The sequence below is a fragment of the Lissotriton vulgaris genome, chromosome 2_1, assembly GCF_964263255.1.
Source record: "Lissotriton vulgaris chromosome 2_1, aLisVul1.2, whole genome shotgun sequence".
NCBI classification, from domain to species: Eukaryota; Metazoa; Chordata; class Amphibia; order Caudata; family Salamandridae; genus Lissotriton; species Lissotriton vulgaris.
In genome coordinates this window covers 2,014,725,713-2,014,753,037 of record NC_141687.1, presented here as the reverse complement: position 1 = coordinate 2,014,753,037, position 27,325 = coordinate 2,014,725,713, and the positions used below count along the sequence as shown (strand labels likewise).

Below are 27,325 nucleotides of genomic sequence, written 5' to 3'. Positions count from 1 at the left end.
CTGCCAGCGTTTCGTCCAGCAGCAGGAGGTCAGACGAGTGTTTGTGGCAGCAGCATCCATTTTGTGATGCTTAGGCTCTTTAAAACTTTTACCGGGTAAACCAGTGTGTACATGTCTTCTCCCTCTCGAAGGGTGGAATGCTACCCTCGCCACCAGAACTGACAGGGGGTGAGGGGTAGTATTTCAAAGTGTTTGACACCAAACACAACATGTTTTGATAACGCCAAACCAAAGTTAGCATTAAAGCATAGGATTATAATGCACTAAAGAGTATATGGTATAGCCATATCACAGAACAGCTATAAGGAAGGGATTCCAAAAGCTGCAAAGGGGCTCAGCTCATGCTAGGGCACCCTCTCACACAAAAAGCAAGCACTCAGCCTTCAGGATTGACAATCCCCCTGTTCCCAAAAATTCTCCAAAATGCAGCCACATATAGATCCAGTAGAGTGTTGCAAGTGGGACAAGAAAAATGTCCTCCCATTTTGCATCACCTTTAGTCCTGCCCCTATCACAGCAGTCATGCTTTAATCTTTTGCACATAGAGGACTGGCATACAGATAGCAGGCGCTTTAGGTGTCGAATAAATGGGGATTTCCATCAAAAAGAGAAGGGAAACAAATTAGCAAAGAGACAGTGTTACAGAGTTAAAGGGAAAGAGATGTTATGTTATTTGTATTTGTAGCGCACACTGATACTCCAAGGAGTGTCCCGGGGCGAGCCTTGAGGGAAGCGGGTATCCGATTAAGCAAAGAAGAATGTTTTTAGGTTGTTCTTAAACAAAAAGGGGTACTGTATACTCAGGAGCGTGAACTGCAACGAGTTCCAGGCTACTGGGGCTTTCAAGGCGAGGGGACTGCCACCCATCCTTTGCTGCCGGAAACGTGGAACAAGCACCAAAATGTGTGTGGTGGAGCGCAGATGTCTCCCAGGCGTATACAAAGAGAAACACTTTTTTTGGTACATGGGGACTGAAGCATGAAGAGCGCGGTAAGCTATAACTAGGGACTTGAATTTAACCCGATCTGCTATGGGCAGCCAGTGAAGGGGGCGCAGATGTTGTCTCACACTACTTCTAACAGGGACGTTGAGAAGAAGTCTGGCTGCCGCATTCTGAACAACCTGCAAGTTACGGAGCAGATATCCCGGGATGCAAACATACAGGGCATTGGCGTAGTGCAACCGGGATTAAATCAAGGCTCGGGTAACTGTTTCTTTAGCAGCCCTCGGAAGAAAAGGAAACCATTTCCTAAGGCTTTTAAGTGGGAAGAGGTGTGGCGCAGCAGCCAGGGCAACTTAAGCTGGACGCTGGGGATCAAAGTTCGATCCCCCACCCCAGTGGCTGGTCAGCTCAGCACCATGTGACTCCGGGCAATAGCTCGCTTAATCTTCCCGACAGTCCACAGCAACGGGTAGCTGTGCGCTTTACAGATGCTGGATTTACAAGTAGCCCAAAACAGTTCCCCTGTTGAGACTGGCATAGCGAAATCGGACGGCCAGAGTGTTTCTCTAAATTGAGGAGGAAGCTTTCCATACAGGAGCATTTCGGATTTCTCCTCATTGCATTTTAGTTGAGCTGAGGCCAGCCACTGAAAGACCTTGGTCAAATAGTTTATGGCAGAGGATATGGAGCACTCGTTTTTACCCCAAGTGTAAACAAAAGCTGGGTGTCATCAGCATAGGCGATAATTTTGGCCCCCAAAACCTCCGCCAATTGGACCAAGGGAGTGACATAAATGTTAAAAAGGAGGGGGCTCAAGGAGGAACATTGAGAGACCCTAGTAGACACCTTCTGTAGTGAAGATGATGAGGGGGGAGCCATACCAGTTGCGTCCTGTCCTCCAAAAAGGTTTTGAGCCAAACCCATGAAGCCAGATATGCCAATCTCGGTCAGTGGGGTAAGCAGCAGCGGGTGATGGACAGTATCAAATGTTGCTGAGAGGTCAAGCAATGATTTACAAAGGAACAAAGTCAGATGCATGGTGGCCCTTGCGTTCAACAGCCGGCCAGTTATAGCACTTAGCCACTGCAGTTAGGGAAGCTACCAGCTGTGTACCTAGAGTCACGAGATCATACAATCAAACAAAAGAGAGTTCCACACAGAGAACCACGCATCTCACATGCTCCCACCCTTCACAGGTCCGGACTGTCTAGAGGGGGACAACAGGGGACAACAGGGGACAACAGGGTATGACCCTCTGCATTTCACCGGGAAAGGGTTCAAGAGGGTCCCATGTAACAGAGAATACCTCTTCTATCTGGCCACTTGTAATTGACCCCAGGTCCCCATACACCTTACCTAGACGCTTCCGGGCACCTAATTACTGCTGTCTGAATTGGGATGATGGACAGGAAGAGACCCTGAGCAAACTGCAGTCTGGCAAACCTTTGTTCCCATCACAGTGGTCCCCTTGGACAGAGAACTAGGCAATCCCAAGCTCTGACACCAGTAATTGTTGCGGAACTGACCAAGGAGTCTCTAACTCCTCAACACTGCCTTTTGCCAGCCCAGTTAGACCGGGCAAGCAGCGTGTATTTCAAAAAGCTTAAGATGTTTATTTGCATTGTACAATGTGGTGTGGCGCCCTCAACGGGGATCAGAGAACGTCTTACACCGCGCACGTTGTTGAACATGTGTTTATACAGTTTCTTACAGATTGTATGCGTGGGAGGAATATTCAATAAGTGGACAGTGTACACCATGAATCATACGTATTGTACATACAAGAGACACAGTAAGACAGGTTCGGCATTGTTTGAGTTCAAACACACATGAATATACCCAAATCTGAAACAATTTTTGTAATCAACAGGTTCAGCTGAAAGTCAGTGTTTCTGACAAGTGCGAAAAATTGTTATTTTAACCCCTTCGACACTCATGACGAGCTGGGCTCGTCATGGTGTAGCCTCCTCATACACTGATGACGAGCCCAGCTCGTCAAAAAACAATGAAAATAAGCAATTCCCAGCACAGGAGGGGAATTGCCTTAGCAGCCATGGAGTTAAGGACCATTCTCCCCACGAATGGTGCTATTCCTTGCCAGGTTCTGCCTACCTTCATACTCGGGGTGAATGTTTTTGGCAATTTTCAGCATTTCGTCTATCAATTCCTTTTTTTTTTTTGCATTGTCACCCAGAGTCGGACGAGTATGCCCAGATGTGGGTACAATGCTCACCATGCCGCTGAACTCAAGCTAGCCTGGCTGATGTGTGATACACCGAAACAGGCCACAGGATGCTTGTTTCCGGCCCAGGTAGGGCCTTGCTTTGCAGTTCGGGCTGAACTGTTCCCATGTGGAGCAGGGTCAAGACTGATTTGCATATGGCTGGGTTTAAACTGGAATGGCATGTTTGGCAAAAAAAACGATGGCTTTAGGCCCAGATCTCTGTACCGGGGATGAATATTTGACATTGTTCAGCATTCCGTCCATCAATTGCATTGGCCAGGTCCTACTCGCAAGGCATGGCACCACTAGTGGGGAAAACGGTTTGAACCCTGATCCTCTTGTCAAAGGCTACCTCAAGAGGAGGCTTTAGGACCAAACTACTGTGGTTCTTTGAGAGGTGGATTCCCTTAATCTCTGGTGACCACTGTTTGTATCATAATTGTATTCATTCTTTCTTGCACTAAATAGCACATTTACGATGCGCAGCAGAGGTTTGTCCTAGGTATAGGTCCTGATGAATGCCCTACTCCTTATTGAAGGGTAATCTAAGGGTAGAAATATAGCTAGGGACACATACATTTTTCCCCAAAACCACTCGCTTTTGTTTTTCATCCTGCCCATAACTGACACAAATAAAGATCATATTCTGGATAGGCAATAGTTTTAATTTCACGTTACACATACTGTTAAAATCTGCTTAACTCGCCCATACATTTTACTCACTTAGGAGTTGTAGCCCGCACCGCAACTTTAGTTCTGTTGTGAGGAGGAACCCTCTGATGAAGCATGCCGCCTTATGCTGGTTGAGGATTTTGATCCTAATGATGTTTTGAACCTGATGATTACGAAACGATATCCTGGGGGTAGTAAAACAATCCTGTAACAACAAGCAGCATAATAAATCGCAAAAAATAGCCGATCCAGAGGAAAAAACAAATCTCACCAACTTAGTAATAGAGGAAACTAGCAGCGTCAATAACCAAACAAAGAAAGTAGAGCCCCAAGTCCAACTGGATATAACAGACTTTCAATCAGAAGCCTCACAGCCCACTCCGAAGCAAGAGGTGGTTGCAAAACCTACGAAACGGGAAAAAAAACGTGCAAGGAAGGCCCGGCTCAAATATAACAAACAGCCAAGTCCAGCTCTGAAAAAAATATTCCCGCTATTTACTACAAATCCATTGCAAGGGAAAAAGAATAACCACACTCCCCGTGGCGCTGCACACCCTGAAACAGACCATTCTAAACCCCCCCAGGCCTCCAATCAATCACAACAAAGTATTACACCCCCCCATAGACCCCAAAAGTTAGATCAAATCATCTGTACAGACACAGGGTCCTCTCCGGAGGGCAAAGCAGGCCAGAAAACCACTCAGGAAGCGCTGCAATTAGAAAGCAATGAAGCAAAAGAAAAAGGAGAAGGGCAAGGGAAAATAACTCACTTGTCAGGCAAAGAAGAATCCAGGTGTAATAGAGATCCAAGTACAGTTACACAGGAGCACCCCAAAGAGCAAAGGAAAAAAGAGTCAGACCTGGCAAACTGAAAAGTCTCCTCCGCTAAGAAGCCTCATGCAACAACAACTTCTCAGGCTGAAATCCATATCAACCCAATAGAGATCACAATAACTGGCACTGCTCGTCATTGCAAACTCCAACACCAGGATTTAGAGCAAGTGCAAACAGGGAAAAAAGCAATCAAAAAATCGGGAATGAGGGAATGGAACACGAGGGAATGGAATACGAGGGAGATAAATGCCGCACCAAAAGAGCATGTGCCACGACCCGAAAAGGCCACCCCATCAACACCAACTTCTGAAACCGGAAGCAAGGAAACTTTATCCCCCAGCGATAGCGACCATAACCAGTCAGAGGGGTTTGAACCAAAACTGTCATTTATTCCCGAATACATGACCAAAGGAAAACAAGATATCCTAAATAGAGGGAACTTGTTGAGACTATTTAATGAAATTCCGGAACTAAAAGGAATCCGTTCTCAAGATCTAATAGCCGTAGAATTTAAACAATCCCCAAGGACGGCAATCGAAGAGACCCTGACAACCTGGTCCTCAAAGGATGTGGTGGATAAAATATTCTCAAAGAGCGCTAGGTTTCTAGCCTGGGGAATTATGCTGAAGGTTCATGAATGTCCCAGGTATCCGCACCCCCTCCTTAAAAATCTAAAAGATGTGGACATTCCAGGGAAAAATCATAACACATGCGTGCGCAGCGCTCGCTCCAATTCGCCCCCCATCCCTTGTAATGAGAACAGGCTGAACAAAAAGGGTAGCCCTGGAAAAATAGAGGGAAGCTCTCAGGAAAACAGGGACTGGTCCTGGGTCTCAAAAACATTAAACAACAAGTATACCTAACGCAGAAATGAAAAGTGCATCAGGCAAATGGAGGCGGGCCCCCAACATGGAAGAAGTGCGACCAGCTTACGTCACGTTCTGCTCATGGAATGTCCATGGGTTTAAAGATATGGGGCAGGACCATGAAACATTAGCGTTCCTTATTCAACATGACATAATCCTGCTCCAGGAAACGTGGAATCTGCTTCCAACCTCAATTCCTGGATTCATAGAATTCCACATTTCGGCAGAAAAATTCTCGAACTTCGGGCACCCAAGAGGGGGCCTTTCAACTTACGTAACACAAAATCTGGACGGGTCATCCGAGGAGTTGGACACGGGGACAAATTGGGTCCAAGTGACCAAACTAAACGGCAAACATTTGTTTGATGAAAGTAGGTGGCAACTATTAGTAATCAATGTTTATATCCATCCTGAAAGAAAAAACCAGAATGAAAAATACAAAACTTTAACAAATTTAATAAAATCTCTACAGAAAAGTCATCAGCACTGCCAAATGGTTATTTCAGGTGACTTTAATTGCAACCTCATAGCGAACGCCCTGCGCAAAAGTAAAAAGCAAAATAACCTGGGAGCCAGAACACTAGTGGACGAACTAGAACCTCTCGGCCTGACAATCTTGAACGGGAAAATCACGGGTGACATTCCAGCGGCTGTTACATTTTTGAGCGGAAAAGTGTCTTCAACAATAGATTTCTTCATCACCAGCAATAATCTGCTTTCACTAATCGACACTTTTAAAATTACATCACGAGTCGAAAGTGATCATCTGCCCCTTATCGTAAGAATGACCATCAAATCAAAGCTTGCCCAAAAAATTAAGTCCATATCACAATACCCTGAAAAGTTTAGTTTCCGAAAACTAAAATGGCAGGGAACAGTGTCACAAGCCATCCAGGAGACAGGGAATACCTGGGCAAACAGGCCCCACAAGCAGCAGCTGATTGCATCAAAACTTGGGAACAGCTGGCCCATTTATTAGTCCAAAGATTCCCTGCCACATCAGGTCGGACTTCAAGGATGGCGACTAAAAGAGAGCCCTGGTTCAATAATGAGCTGCGAGATCAAAAAAGAGAGCTTGCAAGAGAGGTACGACAACAATCACGAGCAGCAAACAAAGGAAGTAAAATAAAAAATTGGAAGCTGTGCCAATTAAGGATCAATTATAGGAGGAACCTGAGTAGAGCAAAAATAGCGCACAAGGGGGCTATCTGGATACAATTATTGTCCGCACGCAAAAAGCCCAATAGCAGCGACTTCTGGGGCATAATAAACAAATTCTCAACTGGCCCAACACTACAGCAAGAAGCGGGAATCGGTCAAGAAACGTGGGTTCACCATGTGAAAACCCTGTACAGCAACACAGCATTAAACCCTGCAGAACGGCCTGGAGGGCAGCATCCTGTCCAAGAGGAAATGCAATCAGTTCCCAACCCGCACTATCTGGGGGGTGTAAGCGTAACCAGTCCAGAGGCAGCTAGTAAAGAGCCGAATAACTTGACCAATGCAAAGGAACTAAGAGGTCATATTTTAAAACTCAAGTCCAAGGGTGCGGCAGGTCCAAATGGCCTCCCCAATGCTATCTTCAAGAACGACCCAGATTTCTGGTCCTCCTACCTTACTCTCATCTTCAATGAGATCTACACACAGTGCAAAGTCCCGGCTTCCTGGAAAGGGAACATTATCCACCCTATATATAAAAAGGGTGACCACCGTAAGACGGGCAATTACAGACTGATCTCACTGATCGACGTGGAGGCCAAGCTTTATGCTTCTTGTTTGTTGGCCCAGCTCCAAGATTGGATGGAGGAAAAGAACATAATCCCCAAGTTCCAGACGGGCTTCAGGCAAGGGATGGGCACCTCAACCAACCTGGCCACCCTAGCACTCTTAACTGTAAAAGCCTCAAGAAAGAAATCCAGACTCTTTGCATGCTTTGTGGACATCAAATCCGCTTTTGACCGAGTAAGCAGGAGTCTTCTCTGGAACAAACTCAAGGGCTGGGGCTTGCCAGGAGAATTGCTTAACGCCATAACTGGCCTTTACACGGAAACCTGGGCTAGAGTAAAGCTGGGCGACGGGTGTAGCACAACCCCGAGCATTTTTACGCAGCGAGAATTGAAACAAGGATGCGTTCTAGCTCCCAGCCTCTTTAATCTGTTTCTTTCAGATATCGCACAGCATATTGAAAAAGCCGATTGTCACCCTCCGAACATGGCCTACGAGTCAGTCGCCATCCTACAATATGCAGATGACATAGTCTTGTTGAGCCAAACTCCTATTGGCTTACAGAGATCAATAAACTATTTAGCATCCTACTTGGATCAGGTACAACTGGAGCTAAACAAAGAAAAACCAAAAATTGTTCGCTTAGTGGATCCTAAAAAAACAAAGTTTAAATGGTCAGTAAAAGGGGCAATTGTAGAAGAGCAGCGCTCATATAAATATCTTGGCATAATAATTGAGCAGGGCACATCTCACAAGGAACACAAATTGGCCTTAAAAGCTAAAGCCCAATCATTAATCTATGCTTACAGACAATTACGAAAAAAAATAGACTGTCCGAACTACACTCATCTGCTAAAAGTCATGGCCGCACAAATCCAGCCCAGTCTATCGTACGGTTTAGTCACTTGGTGTGGAAAAGATGCAATCTTATTGAATGAGCTCCAGACTAGGATTTACAAGGCTGTTTTTGAGCTGCCTAAATCTGCCTCTCCTTCTCAGGTTCGACTGGAATTTGGCATACAGCACCAGAAATACCGGGTAATGAGTAGCTTCGTCAAACTCTGTCATAAATTCCGCTGCTCCAACCCGGACACCCTGAACAATCTATGCTGGAATGAAATTAAGCATCAGATGAACCTAGAAACACTGTGTTCATGGGGAAGCTTTTTAGGAACAGCTCTGACCGAGCTGGAACTACAAACAGCGTGGGAAAACGGGGAAGATAGAGTAAGCTTCGGCAAAGCCGCAAATGCCGCAGCTAAAAAGAAATCCTTGCTGGCTGACAAAAAAGCAATCACCAAGCGCCGGCATGGGTGAACAGTTATCAACTCATACAGAACCCTAAGGCCCCAAAATTATTTATCCGCTCACTTCAGCTTGCAATTAAAAAAGAGTTTTATACACTTCCGCATGGGCTTGCATGATTCAAAAGACCTGTATCCAACCTGGAAAAAGCCTTATCAATCCGCAAACTGTCGACTATGTGGTTTTAAATCAGAATCTGTAACGCACTTATTATGTGCTTGTCCAGCAGTCCTGGAACAGAGGAGACAGTATTTAAAATGTATCTTCAATGATTTGAACATTCACTCATACAGACAAGCAGTGATAAGCTGGCTGGAAGGTGCTTCCATTATCTTGGTCTGCCGGGGCGTCAAATTCATGACAATGGTCAGATACCTCTTACGGCAAGCTGACGGAGAGCAAACAAAATAAGCAGGATCAATGTCACCTTTTGACAGCCGAGCAATAAAACTAATGAATGGACAGCATGCTTACCAGAGTCTAGCAGCAGGTCGCAAAAAGTAGTGCATGAATATTAAAATTTCGGAACACTGGGGCTTACATAATATGATCATCTTTTTCAAAAGGTTTCTAAATTTTTGTAGCCCCTCACAAGTTTTTAATGAAAAGTACAATATCCTTTTATATAATTGTTGAACCATGTCAAAATTAGGTGTATTTATAAAAGTAATGACATTTTTTATACGTTTTAAGGACATTGGGGGGGTTTGTAATGATTTTAATTAATCAAACAATAAAACTTACTGATGATTACAAATTTTTTTCAGACCCGGGTATATTAGTGTGTGTTTGAGTTTCTTTGTGGGACCTGTGTACCTGCTGGTCTTTAAAACTCCCCTTGGCCCCCTCTTTGTGTTTTGATTCTTTGAGTTCCCAGAGAGTCCGAGGCCTGCCCTTTCATCGGGCTCTCTGCTTTATCTATACCATTCAATGCTAACCGTCAGCTAAGAGGCCTTCAGCCTCGCACGACTGTGGCAGAACCAGGGGCGCGCACACAAGCAGGTTGTAGAAAATGTGTGTTATTCATGGTAGTAAAGGTCCAGCATTCCAAAGTAGAATACATTGAATAGTTCAGTAATTCAAGAATCCAGTGTAGCAAGAGTACAAATAGGGAAAGGGTTTAGATAGAGTTAATTTGAAAAGAGATCAGCAAGAGTCCATTACATTTCCCTCTCACAACTAAATGGCCAAAATTAAATGGGACAACGCGTTGGCAAAATAGACTGTTGTTGATATGTACACCAATAGTGTTCTTTAAGAGAAGGGAGTTAGGAGGGGCCTCTCAGTACAGGTATTCTGAGCTTTCAAAAAGAGAAACTCATATAGGCTCCAGGTATAAGCGATATATTGATGGTCAAATAATTTCTGGTCCAGCTTGACAAGGCTTTTGAAAAATTATGTAATTTCTTCAGTTAATTATGCCAGCTTGTAGGAAATTTGATTTGTTGTTTTTTTAATTTTCACATTTACAGGGTGCAATAGAAGAGGACACTGTCAAAACAGTGCTTACAACGCCCGAAAATCGCATTCTTATTAAACGCATGTTGATTAAATGTGCTGATATCTCCAACCCTTGCAGAGCACTGCCACAATGTATTGAATGGGCAGGGCGCATCTCTGAAGAGTATTTTGCACAGGTAAAATAACTATCAATCACGTGTTTTGGTAACATATTGCAGAGTCAATGTATTTATGGTCACTAAATGTATTTTAATACTGACATTTATGATTGCTAACTTGTTATGGTAATTAATTATATTTCATGCTCAATACATTTCCAATATTTGATCAGTAATAAGGGTGATACTGATGCAATCTAGCAATGCATCGGCATCACCTTGCCTCATTGCAAATGTTGCCCTTGCATGCAGGCTTTGATTTGGCACCGAGAAGAAACATTATTTTGACTCAACTTGTATTGGCGTTAGCCACCATAGTTGCTGATAAATTTACTAGAGACTTGTAAAAATGAATTCTTGGGATTGGCTTGGAGCTCGGAGTGCTGGACACGTGAAATTCACCTGGAAAGCCGCCTAAACTAGAAACGTGCATGCCCATTGGGAGATACTGGGAATTCTCAGTATGAGCTAAACTAACTTCGGAATGTCTCCTACACCATCCAATCAAAGCATCACGTAGTGTGAAGTGCAATATTGATTCGTAATACTAAATACATAAGACTGCAGGTGCAATTTTCCCAGGAGCCATCATGGCTTCTTGTCTAGTCGTAGGGTTATAGTCTCCCATTTGACTTTGACATTACTTCTTTCTCATTCAGTAGTGTGGACTGAACATCCTATCCTGACATTAGGCACATTTATAACTTTAGGCTTATGGTTCTGCCTATCATTTCATGCAAATATCCATTTCGGTAAAAAAAGATAGAGCGAGTGAGAAATAATTGACTTAAATGGTAGAATTATTAATGAATTCCTATTTGGGCTTTAAATGGTCAAGAACTCTCTAATGCCAGAATGCTTATACCTGCATATTTCAAAGCTTCACTTTACCTTAAGGTAAAGTTTAGAAATCTGAGAACATTGAAAGGTAACGATCTCTCCGGCAATCACATGCTGTATCTGTGAGGAATAGTGGATACTTGTCACCTCTTGGTTCTTTCACCGGACAATAAAGGCAGTAGCTATAAAGAGCCACAGTCCGGACAGTCCGTATTAAGATGGGTGTTCAGTTTACAGAGTTCTTTCCCTAGAGATGCAAACTAGACGAAGGGGCCAGAGAGAGAGAAGCTGAGCTGAGCAATGCCAGCACATTATTATGGCAAGCAGACAGGCATCAGAAATGTCCAGCCAAGTTCACTGCACCCTGTTTTCTATCAACAAATATTCCTGTGGTGGAAGGAAAGGGAGCATGGCTTGGCTGCCCAGGCATAGAAACAGGAGTTGAGGCAATATGAAAATCGAAGAACAAGATGCACTTTGCTACGATACTTTGTTCTACTGATAGTCAATATGATATAAAACACTGCAGCATTAATTACTTTAGAAGTATTCTTTTAGTGTTGCCATCTAAAGCAAGAGGCCACTGTTTTCCCTTTGTATTTAGTGCTGCGAATAATGCCAAATTAAGACTTTTGATGGATACTTCTCCCCGCCGATTTCTCTCCTTATGAATATCCTCCAGACACCATACTGGACCCAGAAAGCTTTCTTCCAAGCAATAGTTACTCAAGGAATGCCACGCAGCACCATTTGTTGCTATGTCCACCCGGATGTGTTAATGTCCTATGGTACATAAGATGGCAATTGGAATCCGTTTCTGTTTTTCAGATGGATAATTCTTCCAGCAGATTCCTCATCTTTGAATATCCCTGACTCAGACTGTATCTTAAGCCATTTGCTATCGTTCTGAGACGCCAGTAGGGGGCTCTAGCTCCATGTTGACTCTGGGAGTGTAGTTATGGTGATGTCACTGGAGCCTTGAAGGGGCCCTTTTGACTGCACCTTATGATGTGTGTCCGAAGCTCCTATCTTCACCTCTTATGAGGGAAGACATTTGGTGCAAAGCAGGAGATAATGTCACCTCCCTAAGAAGTCAGCGGTCAAGCTCTGTCAAAAATGTGATGAGCAAAAATGTCCATTACAGATAAACATGATGACTCACTAGTGCCTCTGCTCCAGACATGATTTGTTGTAGTGTGATATTTGCCTCAGGGTAAATCCAAAGCTTTCCATAGCAAAAGATAATCATAAGAGTCGTTGCCATACTAGATCTCGTTTTAGGACAAAGACAACGTCAAGTTTCCTTACCTGTTTCTCTACTTCCTCAAAATATTCTAGGGAAAAACAATTTTCTCACAAGAAGAAGAAGCATTCTTCTTCTCCCAGTAGACCCAGATATAAGGTTAGACTGAGGGGTTTCTCCCCAGCCCTATTCTTTGTCGGAGACACATTTATGGAACTGTCTCTTTTACCGGCTTGACAAACTCCACCGGCACCAACATTGATACCTCCTCTGCGTTCTCATTCCTCACTAGTATCATCATTTTACCCTGAGGCTCTGGTATTAGGAACAGATCTGGCATTGGTTTTCCAAGTTATAGGAAGAATGTGGTCTTGACACTTCTCCTGAAATAGACAGAGATCGACCCCAGTCACAGCTCCACCAGAAGTAGCCTCTTTTCATTTAGTTTTCCAGAAAGGGCCGGGACTCTTAAACTTCCCCTTCTGTCAGTACATTTATTTATTTATTTATTTTAATTTCTTCTATAGCGCAGGAATCAATCCCATAGGGTATCTCCGCGCTTTGCCAGCTAAGGGATTTTCAGATTGAGCAGCCTGGAAAGTTATGTGGATATAAAAGCTTCTTGGTAGAGAAGAGTCTTTAATGCCTTTCTGAAGGACAGATGATTTATGGTAGTTCTTAGGTCAATGGGAAGACTGTTCCAGAGGGCAGGACCTACAGAGGAGAAAGCACGGTCTCCTTGTCTAGTTTTCTTTGTGGTGGGTGGTTTTAATAGGGCTTGGTTGCATGAGCGGAGAGACCTGGTGGGCTGGTACAGTTCCAGAGACTGGGCTAAGTACTTAGGACTTGCTCCATACAGGCATTTGTGCACCGTACAACAGATCTTAAAATTGATGCGCTGCCGTATGGGAAGCCAGTGCAGTTCTTTCAGCAAGGGTTTAGAAGGAGTCCTGGCAGGTACACCCATGACCAGTCTTGCTGCCGTGTTCTGGACTACCTGCAAGCGGCCCACTGCATCAGCATTAGCTAGTGTTAGCAGGCCGTTACAGTATTTGTATTTGTACTGGGTTTTATATCGCGCCAGCTCACCGACAGGTCTCAAAGCGCTACTAACCAAGTGCAGCAACAAGAAGCAAGATGACTATAGAGAGATTCTAGAATACCAGATACTAGGGGGTAAATGCGTCTTTGAAGAGTAGAGTCTTCAAAGACTTCCTGAAGTGGAGAAGGTTGGGCTCTCTACGAAGCACCTCCGGTAGCTTATTCCAGATGATCGGAGCCTGAACTGAAAAAGATCTGCCTCCTTTAGTTGCCAGCTTGAAGCGTGGACAGGACAGCAGAAAGGAACCGGAGGATCGTAGGGCGCGCTTGGGTTTGTATAATTCAAGTCTCTCTTTTATATAGGCTGGCGCCTGTCCATGGATTGCTTTGTGACAGATGCACATGCTCTTAAACTCAACTCTTTGCACCACCGGCAGCCAATGAAGCCTGTAGAGCAAGGGGGAAGCATGAGTCCGCCTTGGCACACCAAATATCAGGCGTGCTGCGTCATTCAGAGTAACCTGAAGACGATTGGATAGATTTTTTGGGAGGCCAAGATACAGCGCATTGCCATAATCGATTCTCGACACTATTGTAGCCGAGACAATGGTTCGCAGCATATTCCATGAGAGTAAGGGAACGAGCTTCCGCAATTTCCTGATTAGGTTGGTACAAGAACCAACTACAGCGGACACTTGGTTAGCCATCGAGAGTTCCTGATCAATCTTCATGCCGAGGCTCTTAACGCTAGGACACGGTCTTGGAGTGGGTCCGAGTTCTTGTGGCCAAAACAGATCGTTCCAGGGAGAGGTCAAGGATGAAACTACGAGAACCTCTGTTTTGTCTGGGTTGATTTTCAATAAATTGGACGACATCCAGTTTACTGTAAATCGTAATATGTCTTGGGCCGTGGACTGAGCCGATGATGTATTGTCGATACTCAGCAACAGCTGAGTATCGTGGGCATAATTAAAAACTTTACAGTTCATATTTGCCAGGGACTCTATCAATGGCTGCAGGTACAAATTGAATAGGAGTGGAGAGAGCGCGGAGCCCTGCGGGACTCCGCAAGATAAAACACCGTAGTCCAGACGACTGGTTACCAAGGCCTGTACAAGTGTCTTTCTACATGTGGCAGGGAGAAAAGGAAAGACGCGCCTGAGCAGACCAATGGTGTGGAAACACAGACCCGCAATGTAGTTTGTGTGTTCTTTTAGGGTCAGTTTTTGATCCAGCTTCACTCCGAGATTTTTAACGTGAGGTTTGGGTGCAGGTACTGGGCCAAGATCTAGTGGCCACCAGTCAGGGGACCAAAGGATACTTGCTTTGCCAAAGAGCAAAACCTCTGTTTTTGTTACATTACACTGGAGGCAGTTCCTCGCCATCCAGTGTGACACCGCTCTCTTACCCTCAGCAAAGTTCTCCTTGGTTTTGAGGCCAAGGGAGCTGAAAGGGTAGAGGAGCTGGGTGTCGTCAGCGTAGGAAACCGGTATGAACCCATATTTCCGCACAATCTCAGCAAGGGGGGCCACGTAGACGTTAAACAATGTAGGGCTAAGGCATGAGCCCTGTGGCACCCCCTTCGTGAGCCCCCTTGAGATGGAACGAAAGGGGCCCAGGCTGATAGATTGCGATCTCCCGGAAAGGAAACTCTCCAACCAAGATAGTGCTACGCCTCCGATTCCTACTCCCTGCAACCGGTTCAGCAGGGTGTTATGAGACACGGTATCGAAGGCTGCGGACAGGTCCAACAGCACAAGAATCATGGAGCCCTCTCTATCTTGTGACATTTTGATCTGATCTGTCACAGAGAGGAGGGCCGATTCATCATCATTGTCCTAACTTCCTAATAGATGTCCTTCAAACCTCAGTTCCAAACCATGTACCTATTCCCTTTTCATGAAACACTAAGAAATAGTGACGAACACTGATCCTGCTCTACCACTACATCAGCCTGAACAGGACTACGGAGAAACAGACCAGATCCTAATCACCCAACCTTTCTTTCCCTTCATCCCTTTCTGTTTTTACCTCTCGACATGTTTCGACCATACCATTGATTCCCTGGGTTCTGAGAAAGTTTCGCCAGGCTGGGCCTAAGTCATTTTAATTATCCTAGATTAGCTTAGACAGGTGTGTCACACAGGCCTTCTGAATCTCTCCTTGTGAGCTCCGCTTAGACTTTCATACAGTGAATCTTCTCTTCCCTACTTAAAGGACAAAGTCAGCACCCCCAGTCTTCAGACTTTGTACCTTCATTTCTCGAGATTGTGTGTGGCCATCAGAGTACTTTTTGTATCCCATCGGATGTGGTTGACATTATCTTACAAGATTTTCATCTTTCGCCTTAATCAGTCTATTTTAGCAGATGGAATACATTTGTTTCTTGGTGTTGCATTAAATCTATTGGGCCTCTGAAGGAAAGCTTGACCAATATCTGTAGTTTGCGTTGTCCTTAGTACAACGGGCTGTCGCATTTGCAAAGTCACAGAATTCACTGCAGCTTTCTCAGCCTTTTTTGTGCCTGACAGATCAACCACCCTTCTTCGGGTCACTGGTGATGTGATAATGAAGATTATTAATTAAGGAGGATGTGATTCCCCACCAAGTTAATGTCAAAATTCCATACCAGGTTCAGTTAGGTCTCAATATTTTAAACATGTGCTCAACCTTTGATAGTTGTAGCACAGAGCAGGCAGCCTTAACTTAAGAGACATTTCTAACACATTTATCGTTACCAAAAGTAGAAAACCCCACACAATAAAAATCTCATTCCAATTTATAGAAATAGAGAAGTATTTAATGAACAAATAGACACCAAAATGATACAAATCTAATAGGTGGAACCAGAGTTTAAATCTGGGTTTATGGCCAAAAAAGCGCTAACCGCAGGCAACTGGTTGCGCTAAACCGGGCCAAAGTCAGAATTTAAGACCAACCACAATGAAGCTGAGGTTAGATACTGAAACCATGTTTGACCCAGCTGAAGGTTTTACCTTCTGACTCAGTCTCTGAAATAGATATCTGAAAGAAACACGTTAGTGATAGATTCCTTACCTTAGAATATCCCCTAGGCGTCAGACTGGATCCGGAAAGCTTGCGTCAGCAGTACCCCTGCGCGTCAGTAGGCATCGTCGTACGGCTCCGCGTACGTCATGGGTGTTGTAGTCGCCGGAGCTACTTAGACGTGCCCACGCGCACTGTCAGTTCTTTCTTTTTCCACGCCAGCAAGCGCAGATCTGGAACAGCGGTACCCCCAGTCAATTTTTGACTGACTTTTTTTGGGACTTTTGTCTCTTTTTTTTTTGTCTTTGACTCCTGGTGTGTACGTATGCTCGGTTTTAAATCTTGCGCGGCTTGTCCCCGCACAATGTCGGTGACAGACCCGCACGGTGAGTGTCTCTACTGTCTGGGGCACAACCACGACTCTGAGTCGTGCCGAACGCCGGGCCATGGCTCCGAAAACTTTGCAGGAGCGGTCCCGAAAGTTGCTGGAGACCCGGGAGTCGGCTCCGCACCGTTCAAGGCACTGATCCTGTGGGAGGTCGAGGGACCGGTCACGGAGCCGCCATCACCATCGTTCAATAAAGTCTTCGCACTTGGAGTCAGGTAAGGTGAAGCACAAAAAGACAAAGAAACAACTTCGCCTTCCCCTAGCCTGTCGCCCGACACTGCTAGGAGTGCGTCTGGCGCCACCCCGCGGCTCCGGCAGAGCCTACGCAGTTACTTATGGCCTACCCGCCATTTCCGGGTCCATCAGCGACTCCGGCCCAGATGCAGGAGTTCCGTCAGCCATGGCATGCGTCTTTGGCTCGTCGGCACGCCTTCTGGCCCTGCAGGTCCGACTGAGGGTCCTTGCTCTTCTACGTCGTCGGCTCCGGCCTCGACATCGTCGTCGACTCCTGTCTCGACGCCGAGAGACCTCCATGAATCCATGCTTGGATCCCAGCCGATGCCAGTTGACCTAGTACGACCAACATCAACGGTGTCAGGCTCATCCGGGACCGTAACTGTTGATAGTGACATTTAAAACAGGAAAAATGTCCTTCTGGACATGGCTAGGGCTCTTTATTGCATCCTTTCGATGAAAATGGCCGTAAGTTGAATAAGGTATGGGAAGAGTACCTGAGTTTGTCCGTCCTTACCCGAGATGGTGTAGGAAGAGTAGAGACCATGGCCCCTAGCCCCGTCCTGTCGCGGACGGGCGCAGACGGGCAGGACTCTGGCTTGACTCAGACATGAGTCAGGCGTGTCCGCAAACGCGTCCGCTACGCGAAGGTAGACCGTACTTTTTTATATGGAACTAGAGCGCACCAGAGCGCTTCCTTACCCCCAAGATGGCCGCTGTGGAGGCTTCGGTTTCCCGGGAGCACACCATCAGCGTCTGTGCTCAGCTGATAGTGAGCCCAGGCAGCAGTAAGCTGGTGCTACAGGTATGTGGCGATTCAAACACAATCAAAACGCTTTTTACTCAAGCGCAAATTCAACACACCCATCGAGATAAAACGCTAGTTAAATCTAGCGGTAAACAAATTGACAGTTTTAAAATTGCAAAGGGATACAAGAGGACCTCCCGGCTTCCGCCTCAGGAGGGTGAATCAGAGTGGTAGGGTGCTAAGGGGCCGAGGGTGGAGAGCCCTTTTATATGGAACTAGAGCGCACCAGAGCGCTTCCTTACCCCCAAGATGGCCGCTGTGGAGGCTTCGGTTTCCCGGGAGCACACCCTCAGCGTCTGTGCTCCGCTGAGAGTGAACCCAGCCAGCAGTAAGCTGGCGCTACAGGTATGTGGCGATTCAAACACAATTAAAACGCTTTTTACTCAAGCGCAAATTCAACACAACCAGCGCGATAAAACGCTATTTAAATCTAGCGGTAAACATCTTGACAGTTTTAAAATTGCAAAGGGATAAGAGAGGACCTCCCTGCTTCCGCCTCAGGAGGGTGAATCAGAGTGGTAGCGTGCTAAGGGGCCGAGGGCGGAGAGCCCTTTTATATGGAACTAGAGCGCACCAGAGCGCTTCCTTGCCCCCAAAATGGCCGCTGTGGAGGCTTCGGTTTCCCGGGAGCACACCCTCAGCGTCTGTGCTCAGCTGAGAGTGAGCCCAGGCAGCAGTAAGCTGGCGCTACAGGTATGTGGCGATTCAAACACAATTAAAACGCTTTTTACTCAAGCGCAAATTCAACACACCCAGCGAGATAAAACGCTATTTAAATCTAGCAGTAAACAAAATGACAGTTTTAAAATTGCAAAGGGATACGAGAGGACCTCCCGGCTTCCGCCTCAGGAGGGTGAATCAGAATGGTAGCGTGCTAAGGGGCCGAGGGCGGAGAGCCCTTTTATATGGAACTAGAGCGCACCAGAGCGCTTCCTTAACCCCAAGATGGCCGCTGTGGAGGCTTCGGTTTCCCGGGAGCACACCCTCAGCATCTGTGCTCAGCTGAGAGTGAGCCCAGGCACCAGTAAGCTGGCGCTACAGGTATGTGGCGATTCAAACACAATTAAAACGCTTTTTACTCAAGCGCAAATTCAACACACCCAGCGAGATAAAAAGCTATTTAAATCCAGCGGTAAACAAATTGCCAGTTTTAAAATTGCAAAGGGATACGAGAGGGCCTCCCGGCTTCCGCCTCAGGAGGGTGAATCAGAGTGGTAGCGTACATATTCTGTGGTGTTGCGTAGGGCGGCCGAGGCTCTCCACCTCGAGCTACCTACGGTGGATGTCAGGACTAACCTCCTCACAGAAGTGCTTTGGCCGGCGTCTTCCTCTACGGAGCCGCTGCTGCCCTTCAATGACGCTCTTTCGGATGTTCTTTTGGGCACCTGGTCCAGGCCCAACACAGGGGCTCCTGTGGATAAGATAGTTCCCGATGCCATCGCCCGGCCCCGGATGACCCTATTTTCCTCTCCCAACACCCTACCCCTGAAAGCTTGGTTGTCCAAGCCTCTGCGTCCCCAAGCGCATTCCCTTCCGCACCTCCAGACAGGGAATCCAAGAAACTGGAACAATTTGGGAAGAAAATGTTTACTTCCCCCAGTTCAGGCCTGCGGTCTGTGAACACTGCATGCCTCTTGGGCCGTTATTCCCATTCTGTATGGGCCACGGTTGCGCAGGTGCTGACTCAATGTCCAGAGGAGGCCCGGATGGTGCTCTCCCAAGCTATTGCTGAGGGGAGAGACGCAGCCAGGTTGACGATTTGTTGTGGCCTTGACATCGCCGACTTGCTGGGTAGAGCGATTTCCACGACAGTGGCACTACGCCGCCACGCCTGCCTAAGGACAACTGGCTTTTCCGGGGATGTCCAGATAACTCTGATGGACATGCCTTTTGATGGCACTCACCTTTTTGGCGACAAGGCAGATAGTGAGTTGGAGCGTTTTAACGACTCACTGGCTACGGCCAAGTCCTTGGGCCTTTTGGCCACGCCCACTCCTTCTGCGTCTGCTTTTCGCTCCTTTCGTTGCCAAAGATGGGGAACCCAAACACATTGTTTCAGAGCCACAGGCCTGCGCAGCAAAAGACTCAACCAGGCTTGGACGTGGGACCCGCAGAGGTGGGTCACGGGGCCAGCGGGCGGTTCAGTCCACGACCTCTCCTGCCGCCACTGCCTCCAAGCCTTCCTAGTCCGGTGTTTCAGGCCCACCACACGCCTGTGGGTGGCAGGATTGGCCATCACCTCCCCCACTGGCGCTCCATCACTTCAGAGAGGTGGGTTCTGCAGATAGTCCTGCAGGGCTGTTCCCTCCCCTTCGAGACTACCCCTCCAGCCATGCCACCTCAGTACCACCGCATGTCGAGAGATCACTTGGCACTTCTCCAGCAGGAGGTTGCGGCCCTCTTGGCCAAGGGGACCATTGAGCGTGTTCTGACGCCAGAAGTAGGTCGTAGTTGCTGCGCCCACTACTTCCTAGTTCCGAAAAAGGACAAGGGCCTGCTTCCTATTTTAGACTTATGTAACGTCAATCGCTTCCTCCGGAAGGAGAAGTTCAAGATGCTCACACTTGCTCAGGTCTTATCTGTCCTAGACCTGTAAGACTGGATGGAAGCTTTGGACTTGCAGGACGCTTACTTTCATATCCTCGTCCTGCCGGCCCACCGGCGTTACCTACCGTTTGCGGTAGGCCACGAGCACTTTCAGTTCACCGTGCTCCCTTTTGTCCTTACCAGCGCCCCTCGGGTATTCACGAAAGTGAGGGTGGTGGTGGCAGCTCATCTGCGCAGATCAGGGGTTTCAGTCTTCCTCTATCTCGACGACTTGGTAATGAAGGCGAGCTCGCCCCAGACAGTTGTCTCCCACCTCCAGACTACGGCCGATCTCCTGCATTTGCTGGGGCCCTCCATCAACATGCCAAAGTCGCACCGGATTCCCTCTCTGATGCACCTTTTTATCGGAGCGGTTCTGGACACAGCACAGTTTCAGGTTTATCCTCCTGAACAGCGAGCCCAGGACATTTGGGCTATGATTCCGATCTTTTGGCCCTTGTCCTGGGTTTCGGTCAGGATGTTGGCCTCATGGCCTCCTGCATCCTGTTGACCAATCATGGCAGATGGCATATGCGGGCTCTGCAGTGGGACATGAAGTTCCAGTGGGCGTAGCATCAAGGGAACCTGTCCGAGCACGCCCAGATATCGGAGGGCACTGCACAGCAGTTGCAGTGGTGACTCAGGAACCAACATTGGGTCAGCGGCAGATCCCTCTCCCTTCCCCAACCGGAGCACACAGTGGTGACGGATGCGTCTCTCCTGGGATGGGACGGCCACATGGGAGAGGCGGAGATCAGAGACCTCTGGTCTCCGGCGGAGTCCAGGCTCCATATCAACCTCTTGGAGCTCCGGGCGCTCCGACTTGCACTGAAGAAATTCCTTCCCTCTGTCAAGGGTTGTATGTCAGTACAACGACTTGCGTTGGGGGCGCTGGATAGTGGAATAGTTTAATTCTCTATTCCAACTCCAGTCCCTGTGGATAGTAGGGAAGGTGTTGGATAGAAAATTAAACTATTCCCTATCCAACAGCGCCCTCCAGCGAAAGTCGTTGTAACGACTTTCGTTGTAATCCCCGCGTTGTAATGGTAGTGCGGGGTAATAGTTGCGTCGTAAAGGATGTTCCCCCTGTCAAGGGGATGGTATTGCAGGTGTTCACAGACAACACCACCGCCATGTGGTACTGCAACAAAAAGGGGAGGGTGGGGTGGAGTAGTGGACCCTATGTCAGAAGGCCCTGTGCCTCTGGACATGGCTGTAACATCAGCGCATTTCCCTGGTGGTTCAACACCTGGTAGGTTCACTGAACGCCAGGGTGGACGAACTCGGCCGCAGGTGCATGTTGGATAATGAATGGCGTCTTCACTCAGAGGTGGCGCAAGGTCTATTTCAACAGTGGGAAGAGCCTTGGTTAGATCTATTCGCCACCGAGAGAACGGGCAATGTCAGTTCTGCACGTTGAAATTTCCAAGGCGGCACCCGCTAGGCGATGCTTTTTGTTGCGAGTGCAGTCGTTTCTGTTGTACGTCTTTCTGCCAATATCACTTCTGCCCAGAGTGCTGAAGAAAATCAGGCGCGACCGACCCAAGTCACTCTTGTGACTCCAGACTGGGCTCGAAGCGTTTGGTATCCCGAACTACTCAGTATGACCATCGATCCCCCGATCCGACTGTCTCTTCGGGAGGATCTTCTGTCACGGCAGCAGGGGACGGTCCTCCACCCAAACCTGTCCAGCCTCCACCTCCTTGCGTAGAGATTGAGCGGCTGCAGTTGATTCCTTTCGACTTGCCTCCTGAAGTTTGTGATGTCATTCTGGCAGCCAGGCCTCCCTCCACTAAATTGGTATACGCCTGCAGGTGGAACAAGTTTGTGGCATGGTGCACAGCAAAGACTGTGGATCCCCTTTCTGCCCCTCTTTCAGAAGTTCTTTTGTTTCCTCTTTCTTTGGCCCAGCAGGGCTCTGCTCTTGGACCTATCAAGGGGTACCTTTTTGCTATTTCGAACTTTCTTAGGCTTCCTGATCAGACCTCTCTGTTGTAATTAGATTCCTCAAAGGCATTACTAATTTTTTCCCTCCTATTACCTTTGTAATGCCACAGTGGAACTTGAACCTGGTTCCCACATATTTAATGTGCGCGCTCCCTTTGTGCCTCTTCACAACTGTCCTCTTCGTCTGTTAACTTTGAAGACTGCTCTCCTGGTTGCCATCACCTCTTCTAGGAGAGTGAGTGAGCTCCAGGCTCTATTTTGCAAACCTCCTTTTCTGTCTGTCTATCTGGACAAGGTTGTGCTCAGAACACGTTCATCCTTTCTGCCAAAGGTTGTCACTGCCTTATACATCGGGCAGACCATCACTTTGCCCACCTTCTTTCCGTCTCCGCATCCTTCCAGAGAGGAAGAAAGGCTCCACCGTCTGGACCCAAAATGTGCACTCTCATTTTACCTGAATCGCACACAACAGTTCCAGGTAGCTGACCAGCTCTTTGTTGGCAAGAAAGGCGCCAAGAAAGGTCAGGCATACACAAGCCGACTATCTCCCGATGGGTCTTAAAGCCTGTTATTCTCTGGCAAAAAAGGAACCTCCGGTGGGGCTGCTCGCCCATTCTCACCAGGGCGACGGCTGCCGCTACGGCATTGGGACCTGGTGTGTCTTTACAAGATATCTGCCAGGCAGCTACGTGGGCCTCGTTGCACACTTTTACTAAGCACTATGGCCTGGAAAGCCAAGTCCAGAGAGACAGCTTTTTTGGCCGTTCTGTTCTCCTGGACTTCCTGGTCTGATCTTGGTTCGCAGACCCACCACCAGGGTTGGTATTGCTGGGGTATCTATTCTAAGGTAAGAAATTTATCACTAACGTGTTGCTTTCAGATGAACAATTTACTTACCTTCAGTAACGATATATCTGTAAGAAACATTAGTTAGTGATAGATTCCTTACCGCCACACCCAACCTCCGCCATTCCGCGAACTGATTTCTAGGGTTAAGGTCATCCCTTTCAGGGCCCTAGTTTCTATGCTCCAGTGGTCAGCATCTTTCATGGCTCAGTGTTCCAGGCGCGGATAGATGTTTACAGAACTGACGTCAGCACGCGAGGACGGCGTCTAAGTAGCTGCCGCGACGTCATCTCTATGACCACAACGCCAACGACGGACGCAGAGCAGCACATCGCCACCTTATGACGCGCAGGGGTACTGCTGACTAAAACTTTCCGGATCCAGTCTGGCGCCTGGGGGTAATTCTAAGGTAAGGTAATTTTGTTCATCTATCACTAACTAATGTTTCTTACAGATATATCGTTACTGTAGGTAAGTAACTTGTTCTTTAAGACTAACTTTAGAAGCACCCAGATATAGTACATTCCCGTAGTCCAGTTGGCAAGTGATGAGTGCATTCACTATGGTTTTCCACGACTTGGTGGGAATTAAGCCAATAATTTTTGTCAGTGTCTTGGGGGTGCCAAAGCACTTTCCCGCTGTTTTTCTGATTTGATCTTCGAAAGAAGGTTTTTAGTCAAATACCACTCCTAGATTATTTAGGGACTGGTGGTTCATCCAGGGTTATTGGCCACCAAGCCGATGGCCATATTGATTGAGTTTTTCCTACCAGCAGAATCTCTGTTTTGTTTTCATTTAGTTTTAAACAATTGTCAGTCATCCATGAGGCAACAGCTGATAAACAGGTTTTAAAAAGTTTGGCGGAGATAGAGGTAGGTTCGGACAGATTTACTATAAGCTGTGTGTCGTTAGCATATGACACCACTTGAACATTGTCTTTTAATGATGTCCGCCAGAGGTCTCATGTACACATTCAACAATGTGGGGCTCAGAATAGAGCCCTGAGGGACTCCTTTAGTAGAGCAGAACAGGTCTGAGACACATTATTTTAGAGTTACTTGAAATGACCTTTCCTGAAGGAAGAATCTAAACCATTTAAGGGCATTGCCACTTATCCCGAAATCCTGAATTAATATGTCATGAGACACAATGTAAAGGGTTGCACATAGGTCAAGTAGTATCAGGGTGGAGGTTTTGCCCTTGTCTGCATTCTTTCTAAGGGCTTCCTGCGATAGGATTAGTGCAGACTCCGTTCAGTACATTGCCCTTTAGCCGGATTGCGTAGGCTCCAATAAGTCTATAGATTCCAGAACTGGTCAAACAATTATTTACATGTTTCTCTAGTATTTTTGCCCCGAACGGAAAGAGAGAAATAGGTCTAAGGTTTTCCAAGATGGAAAGCTCCAAGGAGAGATTTTTCCTAATGCGGATTATCATGGCGTGCTTCCATGGTCTTAGCAGTGAACCTGATGAGATAGATAGCCTAAGAAGTTCTCTTAAAAAGGGGACCAGCTCAGTTATCCCTAGCTAAAGAATTCTAGGTGGGGTTTAGTCTAAAGGAGAGCCCGATTTAATAGATAGAAAAATGGAGCTCACTTCTTATATAGAAGGGATAGCGAGTTCAGTATTTTCCCCTGGTTGTTCTCTAATCATTGTGTTGTCTGCCTTTATTACAGAATCAGGGACGTTTTCGTAAATTTTGGTCACTTTGTCAGAGAAAAAAGTTGCAATGTTATTACAAAATTCTCGAGAAGGGGTAATGTACACATTCAAACAATCATTAATGAAATCAAACTGAAGAATCTGCTTCGATCTGTTTGAAGCTTTGTTTATTGTTTCAACATTTTAAAGCCTGCGGGCCTACTTCGGAAGTGCGCCTTGGGCTTTGGTTCACCATTTGGTCACCAGCAATTGACTCTAGTTCTCTATGCATGTTTTAGACAGAGCACGCACCAAGTCTGCACACCAAAAGAAACAGACTATTTGTTGTATAAAAGTTGTGCTAATAGTGTTAAAGAGGAGTGTAGTTCACGACAACTCTTTTCAACTTGCAATTTGTACCATACAAATGCTGAAAGTAGACAAGAAGCAGTAATTTCAGGGTTGAGATGCCTTGCAAGTCTGTACACACCCACAATCAAGCATGTTTAAGGGTATTCACTAACTCCTCTCCACACTCTTTCCACTTTGGAAAAGGTTAGAAATCTACTCCTCAAAAAGGTAGGAGTAGCACTTTTTACATTTTGGAAAGGGAAGTTTAGGTTGTGATTTTGCAAGTGCTCGTTAGAATTGTAAACGGCAGATAATATTGACCGAAGAATAGAAAATGTAGTAGAGTTTGGCTAGATTGCTCGTTGCATTGGACATTTACCAATGGTAGCTGAGGAATATTGACCAGGCGGAAAATATCTTAGCCAGCAAAAGGAGCCTGACCTAACCCTGACCAGTAGGGTTCTCTTTATACACATTTCTCACATATAATAAATAAGGGGCTATTGTTGGCAGCATCTAAATGATACAATAGTACCTAACCATGGGTTTGGCCACTTCCGTTAATTCCCTAGTGGCCTGAATATGCTTATTAAAGCTATCCTGAACCCAGTATTTGTCCTTTTTCATGAGAGTCTCTGGGTGCTTAAACAGATGTGCGCAACCCAGAGCTAAAAAGCAATCTTTAGTATATTTTAGCCACGGGATGGCCAACCCCTGCTCACAAAGCACGCAATTTCTGATGACTGCTCAATTAAGGTCAGCTTCCTTGTTTTCCCATATTAAGCACCAGAGGACTAAGGGGCAACGTTAATGGTATTATGCACGTACTCCATGCCTAGCTCCTGAGGCAGGAAAAAATGCTGGGTTGAGGAGGTCTCCCAATAGCCGGCAGCAAAATCTATTTTCCTCCAACTGCATAGAGCCCACATCCCTGCATCCCCAGATACTCATTCCATGAGTTAATATTGGCAAACATTTCCGGTTATGTAACTCTAGAATCGGTGCAATCGTTTTTTTTTGCCCTAGCTGCAGGCACTACCTCTGAGCTCGCCCTGAATAGATCAAGGAGAACACCGTCTGGACTCGGCGCCTTCTTGCTCCGGCTGTCAACAATCACCTTGAGCGCCTCTTCCTCTCTAAAGTCAAGTTTAAAACAAGTGATGGTCAACCGTCGGCGCTTCTATAGTGGCCCTGTTGTCAGTAGTGTAAATCCAGCTAGGCCTCAGCCGTAATATGAACCATTACTTAGCCTTGGGACGTCGAGGGAAGATAAGACTGACCCCACTGCTTTCCAAAAGGCTTGGGAATCTTTAAGCTGGCAGGTTCTAACTGTAGACTCCCATTCTCCTCCTTCATGGCCGATTTCCTTTTCTTTAGTGGCAGTTGGTAAGTCTTTCTGCTTGCTACAATAATGGACTGGCTTCTAGGAGATTGTTTTAGAGTCCTACGCAGAGATTCATTTACCGCTCTACACTCTTTGTCAAACCAGGATTTAACATGGGAACGTGACTGAATATACTGAATATACGATCTAGATAGCATCCATTTAATCCAAGTTAAAAGATTAATAAAGTGACTTTGTGTTAGTACTGGTCACATATTTCTAATTTACCACAATTTACAAGTGCTGTGCTTCTAAAGACAACCTGGGACATGATATGCTTCAAGTTTGCAGTTCGCCATGCCATTCTACGCCCAGCACCCTTCGCATTTAGCTCTTGGGGAGGCAAAGCCTTAGGCTTACGCCGCTTTTGCGGGGCTGCTATTTGCAAAGCAATGGAATTGTGGTCGCTATAAATCTGTGCAAGCCCCTTCCTGTTCGAAATGGTTGATGACATTCACTGGGAAGTAAAGACGTGAACTATAGTGTGCCTGGCGCCCCTTTCTATAAAAGTTGGGAATTCTGGACGAGCAGAATTAGAGGCCTTGTTGAATAAATTGCGCTCAACCATTAGAGAAAACAGGACGCGTCCCCTAGCTTCCATGGCATTATGATCCGCTTCTCGTGCAAGTAGATCAAAAAAAGTTGGTGATAGAGGGGGCAGATGCCCTAATTTAGTTTTAAAGTCTCCTGCCACCAGCAGGTTAAAGGGACATTCACCCAAACCTCCTTTTCTACTAAAAGATCAATTACAGAGAACAAAACCTGGAGATTATAGTCACACTTGCTGGAGAAATTGTTATTGTAGAAATTCCTCATATAGAC

General features: G+C 46.5%; 1 protein-coding gene across 2 annotated transcripts in view; it reads left to right on the top strand.

Annotated features, from left to right (window-relative positions):
- PDE8A (phosphodiesterase 8A) overlaps positions 1-27,325 on the top strand; it is a 2,218,572-nt gene that overhangs the window by 2,122,246 nt on the left and 69,001 nt on the right. For both annotated transcript variants that reach the window (XM_086958243.1, XM_086958242.1), the window contains exon 20: positions 10,042-10,206. In XM_086958243.1, the coding sequence (XP_086814369.1) occupies positions 10,042-10,206 (165 nt within the window). The remainder of the gene's footprint in view (positions 1-10,041; positions 10,207-27,325) is intronic.